Raw genomic sequence first — 21,141 nt, 5'->3', positions numbered from 1 at the left:
ACTTAAGAGTTACCTATCATCAACCAACAGCCCTGGTACCTTCTCCTTCTGTTTTTGCATAGCCCTTACCTGCTTTTTCTATCTCCACATGCTGTTGCCTGCTGATGCATGAATGTAGCAATTACAGGGAACAGACGTGATGGCTGTACCAAGGCGAGCAACAGCTTCTCATCTCCTGGAATCAGGGTTGATCAGCATGAAAGTCGCTCTTCTCTTGAACACATGGGCCTGAGGTGTAAAAGGGAAATTGGTAAGCGGTTTATAATTTCCTGAAATGATGCGGTATGTAGAACCAGAAATGTTGCCTCTAGATGAAAGATGAAAAAGGAAGGTTACAGATAACGTTTGTATATATTCATAGATACTCTTTGATCCATGCTGAAGCATATATCTGAACACTGGATCATATAGGTTATAAATGAGCTCAGACAAGGTACCTCTCATGCCTTCTGCTCATCCTGATGTGAGTTTGTGTCTTTCCACAGGGGAATAGCTCCTCTGTGTGCAGCGAGACCATGTGCGAATAACAAGCCCTCCTGACTAATGTCTTGTTAGAGATGAAGAACAAGTCGAGAGGGGGCTCTCTGGTCAGTTCAGTGAGCAAAGAGGCTCCCCATGGTGGCAGAGAAAGGACAATAAAGGGTGGAGAAACAAGGAAGGGAAAAAATGGAGGGGTAGAGGGCACCGTCTCCTGAGGCCTCTGTGCTTCACAGCTAGTGTGTGTAAATCAGCAGGCAGCTCACGGCTGCAATGAGGTAGAAAATAAAAAAAACATAAAAATGTCCGAGTGAAATAAGAGGCAAGGAGAAATCTTTTATGATGAGTCTAAATTCTCCTTACTCTGCAGTAGATCCACTGGCCGGCTAAGCTTGTCTTCTCCAGACGCCGTCCATCATCCCAGTGTCTGCATACAGCCACAAATTACTCAAATTACCCCTCCTGCTATTCCTGTAATACATATGTAATGAGTTTCCTAAATTCACATGATTATCATTCATGGTATGTTAATGGGTTCATGTCAAATTCATTAATATGCTTGCAAATGTTGAGGGCTGCCATGCCAGGGTGATCAAGTTCTGCAGATGTGCACATAAACATTTATCAATATGTTCAAACTTGAGGTGTAGAACTTTTCTGGGAACTTGACAGTTCCTTCTTGACTTTTGGGATTGGTCTCAATACCCCCAAAAAACTCTTATATCAGATCCTTTTTTTTATGCTTTTTAAGGGCCTGTGTCCATTAACACCTTTTATGCAGTGGCAGCACCCACAACCTCAGTTTCAGGGTGCTTCTGTTAATAATTGTTTGTGTGCTTCATATTTGCATTTGCTCAAGGAAAAATACATGTGGAAAAAAATGGATGTGGTGAGTTACTCCTTGGCCATTGCTGTTGACAAAGTTGATATCAGAAGTCCCCTTCTTCATCTTGATTGGTTGGTGGTGGCATTTTTATTGATGGGCACTGCGGTGCTCTAAAAGTTGAACCAATTTCAGCAACAAAGAACAGCTTTCGAGAAAAATAAACTGAACTGGATTGTTTTTGTTTTGAAAATAGTTACTGCCGGTGCAAAAAAAAAAAACGTTCGTGGACACAGGCCCTAACACCTCCTCATGGGCTTCTCTAGCAGATAGAGCTGCTAAAGGAGCGCTTTGGGAAGGAGAAAAATTATCAACATTCAAGGGCCAATAACTGACATGGCCCCAAAGAATATTGACACATTCACGTTATATAATTGGTGGGGCCTAATGTGATAGCTTTTCATGGAGCCCAAATTCCAATGCAACACTCCAGATTGAGGGAATTAAAGAGATGAAAGTTAATTAAGTGAAAGATCAGAAAGTTTCTGAGGGGGTCTTTCTATTTGGATTATTTAGCTCTGAGCTTAAATCATTATTTGTTTTGTTTTATAGAATTTATTAGAATTTATTTGGTAAAATCGTATAACCTTTAACCTTTTAAGTAAGATATAGCCAATAGGAGGCAAGTTTATTTTTTAGATCTACCTAATTTAATCAAAGTGGGTTTGCGTGGCTTTTTGGAAACTTACCAAAATAGAGAATTCTAAAGTTGAAGTTTTTGAAGTTTGACATTTAAGTTTATTTCAATCTGCATCATAGAAGGTAGAAACAAAAACACCCAAATTACTGAGGGATTTAAGCAACCATAATATAATATAATTTAATATAATATAATATAATATAATATAATATGATATGATATGATATGATATGATATGATATGATATATGATATGATATGATATGATATGATATGATATGATAGAATAGAATAGAATTTATCCCAACTAATATGACACATTTACATCAGCTCTGGTGTAGCCAAAGCTTTTAGAAGTCATTCAATTAGTAACAATAGAGTTCACCTGTGTTTATTGAGAAAGTTCTTACTTTTCTAAGTAATAACTAACCCCAGTTCTTGGCCAAGGGCACTTCGGCATGTAGACAGCAGAAGCCAAGATTGAACGCGGTCCTTCTGAAGGACAGACGACCAACTGTTGAAAACAACAATAGGCTTTTTATGTCTCACAGGCTAAGGAGGCTAAAACACCTATGACAAAGTGTAGGTAAATAAGTGAAATCAGCAAAATGATTTACAGTTTGTAAAGGTAAACATACCCCCTTCTAATCTCCTTCAATTTGGGGTGAAGTAAGGTACTTAAACACTCTGTAAAGGTGCCAATGGCACTTGAAGTATTAATGTCCAATGGAGAAAGGAAATATTAATATTATATGTAGTATTTTGAAGATATATATTCTGCAGGCAAAACGACAGTTAAGACTCTTCTGGGGGGATTCTTTATCCATTTAGACATGGATTACAAAAATGGCTCATTGCATGTCTATGGAAATATACAGTGAACATAGCCTTTATTAAACCAATCCTACTGCAGTAATGATTTTGACAATGTATAAGTTTGGTAGTGCAGATTAAGGTCAGAGTCCATCTGTACAATCCTGCCTATTCTATCTATCAGAAGAAAAAAAAACAGTAAATAAAATACATTTTGTATATTTTTTTTCCCAAAAGTGTTGTAGTGAAGTTATCTGTTCACCCAATGTGTTTGTATGGTCACTCTACAGATAGGCCACACAACCTGTACCCTGGGCTCTATGAGCTCAGGTTAGCTTGGCAGGACCTGTGCTTGGACACATACCAAAGCTGACATTATCCGGGAGTGATGGCAACAATCTGCTGTATCCAGTGACTCTGTTAGCTCAGCAAGCTCCTGTAACTCAACCCTCATACCTTTACTTCCTCTGTCAGACAGAAAAGCTGCTATATTAAGAGCTGACATTTGAGCTGGGACTTCAACCTGAGTGTGGGGTCATTACAACCAGGGGCATTTCATGCATCTGTGTGGGGGGTGAAAAGGGGAAAGAGAAGAAGAAGAGAGGGGGTATCAGTCAGCTGTATGGAGGTGTACAAGATACATTTGAAGAAAGCTGTAATTACAGTTAAAGCACCTCTGACCTCAGCTGATTACAACCTATCCTCCTAGACCATCCAGGGTCATTACTCACCTCACTAACTAGTAGAGTAAATCAGAGGTGGAGCGCTGACCTGATATTAGAGCCACAGCCGGAGAGTAAACAGGGCCAGAGTATGGAGGATGGAGCCTTGTAAATAATCTATGAAGAGCTGGAGCGAGGCGTGGGAGATGTTTATAGCAGGTGGACAAACACCTGTCACTTTGATAAGACTGATTTATCCTGAATGACATGTAAGCACATAGCTCTCCTCCCGCCTGACAGCCTGGACCGCCAACTACCTCAGCCAAGAACATGAGACCAGTTTGTAACACTGATGCATATAGTTAGTGAGAGAGATGACAAGCAAACCTGCAGCAACAACATCTTCATTAGTGTTAAACATCTGCTGGTACATTCACATTTACACTTATGCTTCACATAAGTATCACAAAACGCTGTGAAAACTAACAAGGAAACAAGACAGCTTTAAGTACAAATTAACTGCTCTATGCCAAATGGTGGTTGTTTTCCTCTGACATCATGTAGGGGCAGTAAGTTGAGCAATTTCTGTGAACCTTAAAATTCAAATCCGCATTTTTTAAAAAGATCAGAAAAAGAAAGAACTGCATTTTAAAATCCAGTCAGACATGAAGCCATGATGTTACATTTTTATGGAAAAAAAAACACATCTCATAACTTATGGCAAATGTAACACAACAGCTAACGTTAGTATTTTACCATTTCTCAGCCGCTGTAGTGTTAAAGTATAGGAAAGGTGCAACTATTCAGCCAATTTTGAGCCAATACTTACTAACTAACAGTGATGTTTGGACAACTTTGTCACAACCTGGATACAAAAATGGACACCAAAGAAACTTTCACAGACTATAGACACATAATTTTAAGAGCTTCCCCACTGACTGGCTGCAGTATAGGTCATAAACCTGCCTCCTGTATGTAAACAGATGGAGCAGAGGTCAAGCTCTGAAAGTTAGCTATCAAAGTTTATCATGACAATTAATGTTCAAATGTTATTTTTTTTTAAGTTCATTTTTGATTATTTGATTTTTTTTAAAATAACTGATTGACAGTTCTGTTGACAACAGCAGCTCCTGCAGTGGTCTTTATCAGATTAGTAGAGTAGAGGAGGGAAAGTGAGGGAAAACAAGACAAACACTAACACCAGATACATTGAACTTTTCAAAACCATAAGTTTCTACCTTAAACCAACAAAAAAAAATATATATTTTGGACTGTACTGACTTGAAGTTAAATTTGAAGTTAAAACCCTTTCTACTTTTGGTTAGCAGAAAGGGTTTGACGTCAATCCATGGCTCCACCAGCCTGATGGCTTCTGCACATGCCTTGGCTCCACCAGCACAACATGTCAGCAGCACCCATCGAGGCGGTCTTTTGGCTTTACATCTCACAATGGGAGGAGCAGGGAGGCGTGGTGTCCATTTAATACACACTCAACAGTCACAAAAGCTAACTTAGCGACAAACCAGTTCCTGGCTAACACTACCTTTTGCAAACTAACACTACTTGCAAGGTATTTTCCCCTTCACTTTCCTTTCTTGTTATACGACCAAATAAGTTAGCAAGGAAGTGGCTGAATACCAAAGTAAGATGTTGTAAAACAATAGTGGGTTGAAGTAGGTGACACTCTAACCCTTAGCATGACACCAGTTAAATGACTGCCATGTCATATAATGGCTTTCTCTGTATGTGGTTCAGCTACCCGGGTCACAGGGCATTTAAAAAAAGAAGCTTGTTGATCATTGATTCATTGTGTACAGAACAAGGGCAACAGAAAAGACATGTTCTGGTATAAGGCCATAATTACAGGGGAAAAGGGGTGGACTTTCAGACAGGTGCCACATAGGTCTACCCATACAGCTCCTGAGAGGTACATGTCTACATTCCATTACTGCAGCAAATATAGGCACTGAACAGGAGAAAAGCAGATGTGGTGCTTGTGAGATACATAACCAAACCCATGTATGCATGGCACCTGCTTTTCTTCTGTTTTGTATAGCAGAAAAGAAATTAAGAGGAATTAAATCTTGCTTAAAGTTTTGAAAAATTAGTTTTCACAGCCCCTTGTCATGATCTTTGTTAGCCATCACTTTATATGCAATGTGTCTCCTCTCTGTGTCACAAGCTCACTGAAGGAAAAAAAACTTCATTTGTCAGCTGCCCTGAGTTATGTTAACAGAAATTGACCTCAATTAAGAGTGACTTGCATTTAAAAAGTGTCTATATCAGATTTTTAGATTTAGACCAGGGGAGAGGCTTTAATGGAATGCTGACAGAGGGCCAGTTGGAGAGGTAATACATTTCCTGGAAAATGCCAGGGGATACCACATAAATAAAGCAGTGTTATTCCTGACAGAAACTCTGTATGAAGCTGTGCTGTGATCTATGGCTGAGTGACCCGGTTAAAGAGCAGCAGAAACAGCTGACAGCTTGATCAAGATTACCTCTCTAAAGTGGTATAGATCAAGTCTTTAGCCCTCTGGGTGATGGTATGAAAGGGTGATGGTGCATGATAATACTCAGCAAAGATTTGAAGCTGTTATTGTGATTATCACGGTCCTGACAATGTCCTGACAAGTATTACTGTAAATGCATGCATTGAGGGGGGCTGAACATCAAAGTATTGCGTGTTACAGGTGTCAGGCTGTGTAGGATTTGTTAACCGACTACTCAACATCTTAGAATGCAAGCTGTCCTGAAGAAATGTTTTATATTTCCATCATCTTTCTCAGCAAATCCAGTTTTATTTATTGTTACTCAGCAGCTCCATCTTTATATATTTGGCTGGTAAAAGTGTATTTTTATGGTTGCAAGTATTAATTAGTGATATTCTGGTATCATTAGTGTAATTTAGTGCTCCCTAGATTAATGGCACAGTGACATTTATCTATGAAACATTATATCTTGATGTTAAATTGCAATAAAAGACCCTGTATATTCTAAGGATATGGCTGTCCACATCGAACAGGGGGGATGGGGTGTAGTTGACATCCATTAAGGAAATCCTTTATTGGCACATAAAAATGAGAAGCAATATTTAGCCTTACTTGCCTTTGGCAACCTTACCCATAGCTTTACATTAACAGTGAGAAAACTGAGCTATGTCAGCAGTAAAGACATATTTGTACTTAAATACACAATCTAAAACCCCAAAACAGCTTTTAAGTGTCTTTTAATCTGTCTCAGTGAGGGGGCTGCAGACACACATTAACCTTGTCAGAAACATTGTAGAAATTTTCTCAATGTTCGGGCATCACACTGTACCTCTACATCCCTAAAACAAAGCATTCCTCTCTACATTCAATGTAGAATATTCAATAACTAATTATGTTAATTCAATACATCTCCAATTAGCAGAGAAGCTTTATCGCTGCACTGTACCGTAAAGAGCAGGATTTATGTTGGCTTTGAATGTCACCCAGAGGACAGAGGACAGGCTCATCACTCAACAGGAACAAAACACAGAGACAGGAGCGAAGGAAAAAATAGAGGGAAGACGAAGAAAAAGATACAGTGAGTTATCGGTTAATGAACACATTTTGCTTCCCATTTTCCTACAACCTTGAGAGAACCTTGGCGAGGCCTCTTTCGGCTTTTACAAACCAAAAGGGGTGAATTATCCTAATAGACACTGAAGTCTAACTTTGTATTTCAGCTATGAGACTGTAAAAGGAAAAATATACACACAGTATGTATGTAACCTCTGTGGGATATGCCCTGCGAACGCAACCTTCGCCTGCTGTCAAACAGCCCCTCAGAGGGTGATAAGCTTCCCTGCTATCTGTGAGGGTGGTTGTCTTATTAGTGCACCTCAGCCATTTCAGTCAGGCACGTAGCACAGCCAGCCATCTGCCACTCTGTGATCCTCTGCCCAGCTCAGTCTCTCAGGTGTCGTAAAAGACGCCTAGTGTCCCTTTGAAGCCTGAAATAAAAGGGCTGACCAGATTAAGAGAGTCATTTTTGAAAATAAATAAATGACTTTCTATTATGCAGGCTGTCATGTACAAATATTTGGTGTGCAAAGAGGGTTTGATTTGAGAGAGGATTGGTGTTGCGTTCATAGCAATACAGAAGTCAAATGTGATTCATTTCACTTTTAAATGCTCCTTTGTATGTCTAGACAGGTTGAAGTATTCTCTATCCCCCCAAAACACCTATTTCAAATTATCTATCAAATGTATTCCACTGGCTTTGTAAAAACTCACTTATTAGCTCAGTCTACAAATACAATCTCAAAATATTTAGAAGGACCAAAACTGAAAGAAGTGTTGTGTGGTACCTCTGTGTTGATCATCTCTGTCGCAGAGGTAATCTATGACCTCAGAAGAGACTCTATTGCCACCTTGTGGCTTAAGTAGCAAGTTAATAATAAAATAAAAGACTCTCACACAAGACATATGATAAATTCTTTATTTCTCAGTCAAATCTACAAAAAGCAGAGCATGAAATAGTGATTAGACAAACTGTGTCCTAGATGGAAAATAAATAGAAACAGGCAGTAGAAAAATACTTTCAAACACGGTATCAGATTTATGAAAATCTGTGCTAACATCCTTTTACAGTGAATATGATCCTGGAAATGACTAAATGTACCAGTGGAAGTGTAATGAATTTATTCCTTTCATGTATAGGCCTATATATTAATCGTGTAGTCGTTGTTCTGAGCAAATAAGTAAGCTAATAAAATCCTGCTATGGTAGCGATGAGGTCTGAGCAGCTCACACCGTGTACATTTCATAGAGCATAAAGCTCCAACAGGTACTCTTTGGGGACGATTCCTATCGCTCCATTCTTCTCTCCGATCCACCATCCAAAGTTCTGGTACTCCTACAGAAAGGAAAAGTGAACGCATCATGAGGTCCCAACTAGTGTGCTGCAGACAAATAGTTCCTTCTCTCTTTTACTTCAATTCAAATTCAGAACAACTTTATTATCTATAAGGAAGAATAAGAAGATGGAGTGAAGGAATCCGTGCGCATAGAGCCCACAAACCCAACAACATACCAAACACTCACGTCACATGCATACATACAACATCTATGACACATTAATAAATATTATAAGAAATCAAAATGCTATTAATTAATTCATCTCTACCTGCCCTTTTAAATTCCAGCTGACCTTATAAAGGAACATGATAAAGGAGGAAAATACCCCTGACACTGCTTCATGATGTTCTATCACTCAAGTCTCTAAAACAAAACCTACACCACATCAACTACTTTTTATCCCATCTTTTCCCATCATGCGTCTCTTCCTGGTGTTGCTTTTGAGCCTGCACCCATTCCCCTCCCCTCCACTCCACACAAAAAAAAACCTTAGTGTGTGTCTAGAGCCCATCACACATAAATCTGTCACAGCATGACAAGTAATAGCTCCAAATGGCTGTCAGCATGCTGAGATGTGAGGAGAACACTGTGAGGAGATCTGAGACAAGAGGAGAAACCCCTCTCTCTCTCTGTTTGGTCAGGAGCCTGACCTCACATCAAAGTCTTCCCCATCATGAATCAACACCAGAGATCATGTTCTGACGAGGATAAAGGAAGAGGAACCTGCACAGTGTTTCAAATCAGTGCAAAAACTCAAGGAGACCACATCTGTGTCCAGTTATTCCCAGGAGAGTGTAATGGATGTAAGTGATCACACGGTTGTATTAAGCCAAGGATGAAGAACAACTACAACAATACACGTGACTAGAATGAACAGTTGTCTGTTGATTGGGTCGTTCATCAACAGCAAATTAAACATCAAAAGAAACAAACAAAAAATGTCTTGGTCATTCTAAGAATGTATCACATGATTAAAACCACATTTCACAGGCCCCTCAGGGATAATGTAGCACATTGACATAAGGTGTGTGTAAGAGAGTGCGAGACCAAGTGTGTGTGCACATTATGACTTCCTGCAGCAGGCCTTTGAAAAGAGCAACACCTCATTGTGTAGATCTGGCTCAGAAACAAGTCATGCCTGAGTAAATGTGGGACACACATTTGAGGTCACATGACCAAACATGCATAGACAGAGATAGTCTAGATAATACTAATGTTCCATACCTCTTTTTTTCAAATTGTTGTGGTGTGTGTATTTTTGTTGAACATGTATAAATATAAAAATCAAAGCATATCAGCAAGGTGCTTAACAAGACTCACAACATTCATACCAACCATGACAAAAATTCAGTACATGGTCCCAGACTTTATTTGGTTTCACTTCTTCTGTCATCATTATGAAAATCCCATCCTTCAATTTTGGGCAATAACTATTTCTATAATAATAATAATAATAATAATAATAATAATAATAATAATAATAATTGATAGGACTTATGTAATGCTTTTCTGGGTACTCATAGATGCTATATTCATAGCTGCTCTGTGAGGTGACCATGTGTGGATCAGGTTTTAAGTTAGGTAGACAGATGACTGCATGACCAATATTTTGTCATTTTTAACCCTTGAGAGATCTGCAGCAACAGTGTTAAGTGATTTGTCACATCTCTTGATTTGTTTTATGTGCTGTGGCTTGAGTGGGGGGGGTCTAGTGTAGCATATCCGTACAACACTCTCTCCCTCACTCCCAGTCCAGCCCTATAATCAACGCCCAGGTCCTGACTGGGGGGTCTCGCAGCTGTAACACTACAGCTATTTCTGGACTGTGGAATGGGGGGGAGGGACACAGAGGAAAGAGGGAGAAAGGAGAATGAGGGTGGAGGGAGTGATGGAGGGAGGAGGAGTTGAGGGGGGGGAAGGAGCCGACCGGCCCTTTAGCTGCAGCTGGCTGCTGCAGTCCAGACAGGTTTTATGGTCATTGCCCTCGCAGCGGGCCACAACCCCAACACCAAGGTTTCAGCTAATGGCACTCCCAGTCTGAGTGAAAGGGCAACTTGATTCTTGGTCCTTTTCCACACATGGAGAAGGAGTCTTAAACAGGCATTTGGCCACTGAGCATTGATGGGTCTGTCTGCTTTGTGCATTTGTTTCCTTCCATTAGTGCTGGATCAATTAATCAATAAGCTGGTCAGCAGTAGACAGTATTTTGTTCTTTGAACCTCAACATGAGCTTATTTTGTCCCCCTAAATTTGCAAGTTGATTCATTTTGATTTTGCAATACAAAAGAAAATGTAAAATAAACACATTTTTCAGAAAATGATGGTCTAAGTATTAATCGCTGAATCAGGAATGATGATTCTATCAATTCAGATCTGTACAAAACAAGTCACATCACCATGTCTTCATGGCGTCGAGTTGCCACTAGATGGCAGACTTGAATTTGGAAACTGAGCTGGCCGGTTGACAACAGTATGTCTCAGTTGACTTCATGCTCCATAGAAACCAAACCAGACAGGAAATATAACTAGTCTAGATGGAGCACATTTAACACTTTTTTATGTAACACAAACCACAGGGTTGACATGAATCTGCAACAGTTAAATATTCTTTGACTCATTTGCTGTGGGATGCTCTAAAACTTGCTCATAAAATGCATCAAAACAAAACCCAATTCTGCGTTCACATGAGGCAGCTGAGCACAAAAGGGCTTCTGTTTGGTTGCATAATAAAAGGTAAAGAACGGCCCCTCAGTCCTCATTACCTGGCACGCACGCCAAGGCGACAAGCCTCGGAAATTGTGCGTCCACCACACGTCCTCACCTGTTCTGAATGGAGTGGCGGACTGAGCCCGGGTTTCCTGAGAACACACATTCCTATTTGGCGAGGTGAGAGAGATGTCTGAGAGGTGTGTGGGCTGCGGGCTGCTCAGCACCCAGCATGGCGGCTGGGACAGCATGCTGAAACAGCCCAGATGGAAGTGATGGAATGGCACTGTGTGCCAGCGAAGCCCGGCCTCCGCCAGCGGCACTAAAACAGTTTCCGTTGTGACACAACTAATCCCCATCACGGTGCCAGAGAGAGAACCAAGCCCAGTCTGCCTCTTACCATCAGCCATCCACCTCCAGGCGGCGGGCCAGATGCTGCCAGTAAAGGATGCGAACAGCCAGTTTCTCTGAGGGCTCTGAAATAACTCACTATAGGTGGTCTGGGGCCAGCAGAACCCCTCTGACTACAAACCATGTCTCTAAACTTTAGTATCACAGTAAGCTGACCTAAACCTAGCTTTCCCATGCACAAAGAAGACTCTCATTTAGGGACAGATAAATGTTGACGTCAGACATGCAGTGTTCTCTAAGCCATACCTTGCTCAGGATGTAGATGGCATCTCCCGTTTGAAGGACAACTCATCCGAGTGGTCTGCCACACAGTCCCACAAACCCTGGTAGTAGTTGGGGTAGTCCTCGCTCTTATCAACTGAAAGGGAAACCAAGGGAAAGAAGAAAGCAATAACAATGAAGTGTTTGGAATAATCTTATTAATCATACAGGTCTGAGACAGCAGCAGCTGACTGTGTGAAGCAGCACCAACAGGAGGCAGTGCAGAGCCTGAAATAGAAGTAGAGGCAGACAGAGGCTATGAGCCAAGTTCACTCTACCTATTAGTGAGAGAAAGTTTCTATATAGCACCTTTCATAAATAAATGCATGCAGCCCAAAGTGCTTCACAAAAGAATAGACGGAAAATAACAGAAATAGGTAAAACAAAGGATTCAAAAGGGAAAGGAAAAAAATATATAAAAATACTTTAATAAAATAATCAATACAGTTAAATAAATCAAGCAAGGGTGAAAAACAAAATAAAAATTATGAAAGCTAAAAAGATCAGATAAATAGTAGACATAAATGGTTAAATAAATAAGATAATCAATGTTGTTAAAACAATGCTAATAATAATTATCTCTTAGTATTTAGTATTTTCACTGTGTGAAAATGACAGGACAAATCCCAACATGCACATCAGAGAATAAGGAGCAGATTAGTGCAAGAATATAATAACATGAAGGATGAAGCTGAGCCAAACAGAAAACAAAACACGACTAAAATCTAACAGGGTTGTTGCAAAGTTTCACAAGTAATGTCATTATAGAGAAGATGACGAAACAATGCTCTGACTGAAATGTAATCTTAAATGATAATATGAATCAAACTTTGATTTATTTTTTAAGCTAAAGACTGGCCAAAAAAGCACTTGACCAGTGGCTTCAGGATGTAATGTCCGGTCTCAAACTTAAATGTCAGTAGCTCGAAGAGGAAATTCTATGAGACATTGGGAACCCTCCTTATCCTAACTTACTAACGCCCAAACAAAACTAAAAGCACATTATGAAAATGTGACACAAAAAGTACGCTTTGGCTTTATGTGGTGCACTGCAAACTCACTCTTAGATATTATGACTTCAGGACAGCAGGGGAAGGGAGAATAGCAGTGGAGAGGGGAGGGTGTGAAGGGCTAGGGTATATCAGGTATCACTGTAACTGCCACGGGGTTTTGTCTGTCTTTACCTGTCCTGCACATTACTGTGCAATCTGTGGCAGTGTGGGATGTTTCTGCCCAACCCTGGTACTTTTCTATGTTCATTATTCTATTTTTGTAACTTTACAACAACCCTGTTAGATTTGAGTCATGCTTTGTTTTCTGTTTGGCTCACCTTCATGTTATTATATTCTTGCAGTAATCTCCTTATTCTCTGATGTGCATGTTGGAATGTGTCTGAAAATATTAAATACTAAGATTATTATTATAGCACTGTTTTAACAACATTGATTATCTTATTTGTGTCTACTATTTATCTGATCTTTTCGATTTTCATTGTCTTTAATTTTGTTTTTTAACCTTGCTGATTTTATTTTGCTGTATTGATTTATTTTATTGAAGTGTTTGTTTATCTTGTTTTTCTTTCCTTTTAAATTTTTTATTAATTAATGTATTTCTATTATTTTCTGTCAGCTCCTTTGCATGCTGTTATGTATGAAAGGTGCTATATACATAAATTAGTTGAGTTGAGAAACTTTTTTTCACTTTATAGAATGAACAACTTTTTTGTGTATATATATATCCATATATATCCATATATATCTATAGATATAGATATGTATAGATATATAAATATATATACATACTCATACTGTACACATATAGATATCTATAGAGATATTTATTTCCGATAGATAGATAGATAGATAGATAGATAGATAGATAGATAGATAGATAGATAGATAGATAGATAGATAGATAGATAGATAGATAGATAGATAGATAGATAGATAGATAGATAGATAAAAAAACTCAATAAACATATTTGAAATAAAAATCTAAAATAAATTATCTTTATTCTATAAACTGAGGCTTTTTGGATTCTAGAACTTTGGTCAAAGATTGATGGCAGTGCTTAAATATATTTTTGTATTTTCTGACAGTTACTCTATAACGCTAGTAACCTATATTTTATACTGTATAACAGCAGGTTGTTGCCTTTGCACAACATATGCATTGCATCATTTGGTAGGACTAAAAAAATGATTGATGCTTTTTGCTTAATAAAACTATCTAAGAACAAAAAAGTTTGTATTTTCTTGTTTTATACAATTAGTAAGTACTAGGAATGGGGCCACAGAGTTTCTTGGCAGTGAATGTTTCCACCTCTCAGCCTATCTATTGATCTGAAGTGGAAACACTTCATGTCAGTGGTGTCCCTTATATTTATATAAAAGGAGTAGATATCAGAAGAAAGCATGATATTTTGGTGCTAACAGCCCTGTAACGCGTCACTTATTGAAAAAGGAAGTTGCCTAAAACAACGTTAAGTTATTTCCAGCATTGTGGTAACTTTCAGCCATGCCTGTTCTCACTAACTTCCTCTCTAGGTGTCACTTCTTCTGCCTGGTGGCGTTGAATTTGGAGCATGCACAAAGCAACAGAAACGCTATGTATGAGAATATATAAAGTACATTTACTTTTCTCTTACTTATCCACAAACTATGAAGCACTGATATATATGCACACACTGTGTGCTGTGTACCTGCAGCAGGAGGTGCCGGTTTGCTGGCTGGAGCCAACTTTGGAGGAGACTTCACTGGAGTGGGTTCTTCATCCTCTGAACAACAATATATTGAAGGTTGAGTGTGCTGTTGATTAAAACTTTTAACTCTTGATCTAATAATAGGATGAGGAATTGCACACAGCAGAAAATAAATAATATAGTGTGGAGACCTGGCAGCTCTTCATAGATGTCTTCATCAATCGCCTCAGACTGATCTTCTTCCTCCAGATTTCCTACATCATCATACACTTCCTGTTCCTCATCCTCGTCTTCTGGGATGATGCCTGACATATCTACAAAATAAAACAAAAATAGATTTTTTTTTCTTTTTTAAATAACTGCAGTTTTTGTTTGTAAAGAGAAACATTTTTTACATGAAGGTGCTTTATAGTAAGTTTTTATGACTGAAAGAGTTCACACCTTTTATAACAAAGTCAATCTGTTTCACCCATTCCCTCGCCTCTTTCACTGATGACGCAGAGAACTGTGAAACGAAAACTTCAGTTAATGCAACATGCAGCCCTTCATATATTAATTAACATAAACAAATAATACTGCATTTATGCATATTAAAATATTCCGTATGGAAGAGCCTGGATGTTAGGAACACTCATTTAGACTTTTTAAATTATGCGTGTCAGGTTGAGCCACTGCAAAGGCAGCAGTGTCAAATGAATGAACAAGTTTTAAAATAAAGATTTAATGAAGTGCAAGTACAGACACGCCTGTCCACGTTTTAAACATGTCACATCCAAAGTCCACATTTGTTTGCTTAACACAAGAGGCAAGTTTGGAATGGCACTGGCTCAAACATTCGGTGAAAATAAGTGTACCTGATAGACACGCTTGTCTGGAGCTGAAATTTCAAAGCAGCAGTCCTTCTTTGAGTCTTTCCGTAAACTGCTGTTCATTTTGACAGAGTACCCATCGATACTGAACTCCCCCTTCTGCTGCTTGTCTTATACAGGAGATGAAACACAGTCATTAGTGGTTCAGAGAATACAACACCACTGTCACTATCTGGGAAAACAGCGTAACACCAAACAGACATCTGGTTCAGTTTTCTCAAACAGCACGTAATTCATAACTGGAACATAGAGTTAAAAAGTAAAAGATGAAGTACCTTTCTCACCGCCATAGTAGTAGAAGGTCTGATGGCTTAGAGCACACCATCTCTTCTGCCACTCAGTGCCAAAGAAGCTGTGATCTGTGGACAGAGGATGAACAACTATCTTAGGTGAATGAAAGAAATCAGTCAAATCCTTTGGAGTTAATTTTACACTGTCTTTTTTGGGTGATAGAGTTAGAGTTTTCATTATTCCATATGAATTATTCCTTATTTGTGTATATCTTTGCTAATTTTGGGCACACATGGAGCAGCTACATATTCTAAAAAATGCAATCGTATGAGCTACAATCCACATTTTTCAGACACTGTGTGACATTAGAACAGCAACATCTCTCTGTATATTTAAAACTAAATTAAAGACTTGCCTAGTTAATATAGCTTGTAAGTGGGAGTGACTTGTCTACATTTTAATTATCGTTTATAAACAGTACATTTTATTTCATTTAATTTTATTGTTTTTTATGTTCACTTACTTATTTGTTTGTTTATTTATTTTTGGCAGTTTTGTTTTTATAACCTGTCACTGATTTTAGTTAAGCTCATGTGAGGAACTTGCTGTTTCTGTTGATTTGGCACCCCCAGTGGACAAAATAATCCATACTGATTTTGTGAATTAGTGTTACTTGACAAAATATCTTATCCTGCTCTCTTTAAACAGTCAGTTGTATCAGTCATCCAAATTATCTGCAGAGGTGGTATCTGTGACATTAAATTATCCACCTAGTCTGACACCTACTGCCCACCAGTGGTTTCAGACTTTAAAGATAACTATGGAAATATTTACTGTTCTTGTTGATGGTCTTGTTTGCTTTTACAGGCATTAAAGAGACATCATTATTAATTTCAGTCAATTTCACAACCACCTAAAAATCCTCAGAGGAGCTTTAAATAATAGTTTTAAGCTTTTTATTATCATCTTTCTTATTTTAGTCTTTTACTATTTATTGATTGCTTTGATTTTTCTGTCTGTTTGTTCTTTGTGAAGCACTTTGGGCTGCGTGCTTGTACGCAAGAGAGTTGCTAAACAAATAAAGCTGGATTTGATTTGATTGGATTATGTATAATTTCATATTCTGGGGAATTGGTTGAGCATCACGGATGGAACTGTCAAATTTTCAACTTTTTGGGCACACATAAATATAGTTAAAAGACATAAACAAATATTTGGTCATATGGATACTGTCCCTGCAGACCAAGTAATAGAAATTAAACCTACTGTTCATAACTTTTCAAACTATAGCTCTGTATGTAAGTAATGAACAGAACACCCACCCTTCCTGCGCTTCTCCAGGTAACCAGCCTTAAAGACAGATGTCAGGTCCTGAGCTGCCACAGGTGGAGACTGCTGCGCTCCTGGACAGGAATCGAGGAAACCCAGCAAAGCAGATCAGTGTTAATGGCAAACTCATCATCATTTTTAATATAATGTAAAAGAGAAAATTATGTCTAATTTTGCAGTCTGAAACAAACCCAAATTGTTCTTTTTCATGTGTTAAATTGAATGATGTAAATACGTGAATGTAGCAATGAGGCTCCACTGAGATCAGTTTCACCTCTCACATGAAGAGACAGCAGTGTTGGAGTTGCAGTTTGCAACTTCAATGCAAATGTTCAACTGCTGTGTCAAAGTTGCTTTGTGCGAAAGAGCAGCCATAAAGCTGGCAGCTGCTTACAGCCCATAAACCCCAGACAGACCCTAAACACCATTTCACAAGGATCTCCTTGATACTCTGTTCAAAAAGTAAGCACAAAATCTTGCATACATATTCATGTTTGGGCTCACATGCTCAAAACTACTGTAAATTCAGGAATGTTTTTTTTTCTTCCTCAAACTACAGCCATGGCAGTAATTGTCGGTCCCCAGACTGTGGCTGAGAGTAATAAAGCACGCTCTGGCTGTCAAAGAGGTGGGGTGAAAGAGGTGGGGGGAGTAGCAGTTGTGCCCCCAAATTGCTCCTCTAGTATGTTGCCAAGTTACAGTTGGAATGTCTCTCTCATTGTGCCACTCAAAGTCACTTTCTCAACACAGCAGTACCACAGATTTTTATATTTTCATGCCAAGACGCAATTTTCAAGACTTTAATCTACAGCAGTGAGTAGTTAGCAAGTCAACTTTTGATGTCCTCTAAGTGGCTTACCTTCACAAGCATCTTCGTCTTTGTCTGTGCGCTCCGACTGCACAGACCCACCGTCATTGTTGCTGTCAACCTCCTCCTCATCGTCTGAGTCATCTCCACCTGCAGGAGTAAACAGTGCAGTGTGGTAATGGTGCATGTTATGGTGTAACACAGTGGTTCCCAATCTATTGTGCGTGACTATGGAGGTGTTAGCACTTCAGTTGAAGAGTTTCAAAAGCTGTTTGAAAAAAAAATGAACAGTGATTTACTTTTTCTGTACCATTTGATAGTGTTAAAATCAAACAGCATGGAAAAGTCTGACTTTTTTTGTTCATCAGATTGTAATTCTCCCTTCGTGTTGTCATTATCATAACCATCATTCATTGGATCTGTCCTGAAGATGACTCAGGTTTATCCTGATATGCTCAATGGGATTTATCTTGTCTCCCTTATATTCATGAGGTGACCTCCCATATTGGAGGGTTGGACACCACTGGCACAACAGATCAATCAGTCTTTATCAATCCTTATTTGTAAAGAGCCAAATCACAACAAACATTATCTCAAGACGCATTTACAAATGTAGCAGGTCTAGACCGTACTCTATGTTAAATTATTAACAAAGACCCAAGACACGATAAGATCCAGTCCCCTCTTACTGACAGGACTTGATCTTATCTCATCTTAATCCACAATGAGCATTGCAACTCGCAGTATTTAGCTAGTTACAGCTGCAAGGAAAAACTTCCTTTTAACATGCAGAAACCTCGAGCAGAACCAGACTCATGTTAGACAGCCTCCTGCTTCTACCGTGAGTGGGTTGGAAAGAAGGATAGAGAAGAATAAGAGAGAGAGAGAGCGATGATAGTGATGGGACAAAACAGTAAGCCAAACAGTATAACATAATATAAACCCTGGATCATCACTCACTTCTGTCCTTGAAGTCCTGTGGGAAACTGTGGGGAGACAACAAATGGGTTTTAAAAGTTGTGCATCATGGTTTGATACATTAAAACCAAACTCCAAAACAGAGGACATTTTGATGCACTATATATAAAATTAGACTGACCCTAATTTAACCTCCTTAATCCGTTTGATGAAGGTCTCCCTCCTCTCCTTAGCCTTCTTGCTGAGGCTTTCTCCTTTTAATCCATCATTGAGGAAGTGTTCAAGATCTAAACAGCATTTAGATTCACACAAGTTAATATCACTAGTAGCAGCAAAGTGGTCCAGCACAGTTTGAAAACATCTAATTATCAAAGCACAACAACACATGAGACGTTCAGGTGCTCATGGTTAGCAAGTTATCAGGAGTGAGTATTATAGTTGAAACAGCAACTCTCTGTCGTGTGTACTCAAAGTTAGTCATCCATATTGAGTGAGCACTTCCTCTTTTCATTAAACGGTCTCTTCTGCACACGAGCCATGAACACAGACAGAAAATAACTCGTTCAAAGATATTCAAAAGATATTGTACCTGAAATGAGCGACGTTAGCTCCTCGGGAATGGGTCTCATTGTTCCAAGTTTCTCTCCTTTCAGGCAGTGGTGGACGGTCCAGCTGAAGAGGAAACTTCACTTGACACGGAAGCAGCAGACACGGAAGTTCATGCGCTAATTATTTATCCCTGACCAGTGCTGCAATGCTGCTCTTCTACTACGGAAGAAGATTAGGGCCACTGAAGAAAAAAACAAAAAAAAAAGGAAGTGCATTATTATTTTTATTATGATTATGGTGAGATAAAAGTCAGAATCCTGAGATAAGAGTCAGGATTCTGAGATTAGAGTCAGAATTCTGAGATTAAAGTCAGGATTCTGAGAAAAATATGTATTCTGAGAAAAGGTCATAAGCTAAAATGTTTTAGATTGAAGTTAGAATTCTGAGAAAAAAAAAGGCAGGATTCTGAGATTAGAGTGAGAATTCTGACTTTAATCTAAGAATTCTGAGATTGAAGTCAGAATTCTTATATTAAGGCAGAATCCTGAGATTAGAGTCACAATTCTAAGATTAAAGTCAGAATTTAGACTTTAATCTCTGAGTTCTGACTTGATTTTTCATTGGCCCTAATCCTTTTCCCTAGATCTACACCCACAATGACAACACATCAGTTTATGTGTGTGTGTGTGTGTGTGTGTGTGTGTGTGTGTGTGTGTGTGTGTGTGTGTGTGTGTGTGTGTGTGTGTGTGTGTGTGTGTGTGTGTGTGTGTGTGTGTGTGTGTTTATGTCCCTGACTGCTGATGATGATGAAGATTTGATGCTTTAATGGAGCGTTACAGACCAATAAAGTCAATCATATTGTTTGAATGATTCCACATTATATTTCTCTGGCACTCTGACTGGCCATATTGGAAGTGTCTTTTTTTACAATGATGCAGGCGCTTAGAGTTTATGAATATGTCAACATAGTAAATCTTAACAAGAGTCATTAATAAACGAGGAGGCAGTTATTTCAAACTGTTATGGAGGCTTCTGTGCCAAGTTAATTTTGACAACAGAGGCTGTGCTACTCCTGCTGCACTGTTCATTCCTCTACCACTTTGAAATACTCTTTATGTTCATATGGGCGCTATAGAGAAGGGGAAGTGGGAGTGACTGGCCACTAAAGAAGGAAGGGACCCTGTTTTTTAATGAATTTGTTTGTTGTTGTTTTGTTTTCTGAGTCAGTCTATAAAAAAACAATATTCTTGATGCCAGGTGAGATGATCCACTTTGATTGGGATGACTTTTTATGGTAAAGTCAGGTGTGGCTGAATATGACATGGTTATGTTTTGTAAATTACAAATGCAAGAAGATGGTGTTTATTAAAGAATTAACCAAGAAAAAAAATTACATTTAAATCATAAAAGATAGCTTTCAGAACATTTGTTACAGTGCATTTTAATATTTTTTACTAAAGATACACCACTGTAGGAATAAATAAAATGTGTTATAAGGAAAAACATATACAAGTAAAAAGTAAGATGAATGCATACATGGATTGATTTTGTAACCTGTAAAAAAATGTCAAAAAGTCATAAAATCCTGTTAAATGCTTTATACAGTAAATTTGTTCCATTATTGTTTAATCTACTGTTTTTTTCGTCACACTTTTAAAGGTATTTTGTCGACTGTAAACAAAATGAGATGGCTGTAATAACCTGCCTTCATGTCCAGAGTGACAGGAGTGTGTTGGGGAGATATTTGGAGTCTAAATTTAGCTTAGAAAAAAGCAGGCTTGTAGTTGTATCACTGTGGTTGCTTCTCTATGCCTTCCTGTTCATGTAGATGTGTGAAATGATATGTAGCCTATTTGTAAAAACATATTTGACAGCAGATTTGAATGAGAAAATATCATGCTTGCTTTCTTGTGGCAATTGATCTTCAATTTTCAGAGTGTAACACAATTAAGATAGTTATTGAAATATGTAAATGTGTCATGAGCATAATGGAGGTGT

At 38.6% G+C, this 21,141-nt stretch overlaps 1 protein-coding gene across 1 annotated transcript; it reads right to left on the bottom strand.

The window, feature by feature from the left end:
- Positions 1–7,927: 7,927 nt before the first annotated feature.
- skap2 (src kinase associated phosphoprotein 2) lies at positions 7,928–19,347 on the bottom strand. Its single transcript, XM_034698611.1, is given in 13 exon segments — positions 7,928–8,358; positions 11,724–11,752; positions 11,755–11,835; positions 14,440–14,514; positions 14,631–14,753; positions 14,881–14,944; positions 15,294–15,418; positions 15,584–15,667; positions 16,862–16,942; positions 17,728–17,826; positions 18,637–18,662; positions 18,776–18,881; positions 19,184–19,347. Coding segments are annotated over 13 exon segments (1,026 nt in total). The 5' UTR covers positions 19,224–19,347; the 3' UTR covers positions 7,928–8,265.
- Positions 19,348–21,141: the final 1,794 nt, after the last annotated feature.

The sequence above is a fragment of the Notolabrus celidotus genome, chromosome 12 (assembly GCF_009762535.1).
Source record: "Notolabrus celidotus isolate fNotCel1 chromosome 12, fNotCel1.pri, whole genome shotgun sequence".
NCBI lineage: Eukaryota > Metazoa > Chordata > Actinopteri > Labriformes > Labridae > Notolabrus > Notolabrus celidotus.
Note: the sequence above shows the minus strand (reverse complement) of the source record. Positions and strands in the feature narration are given on the sequence as shown.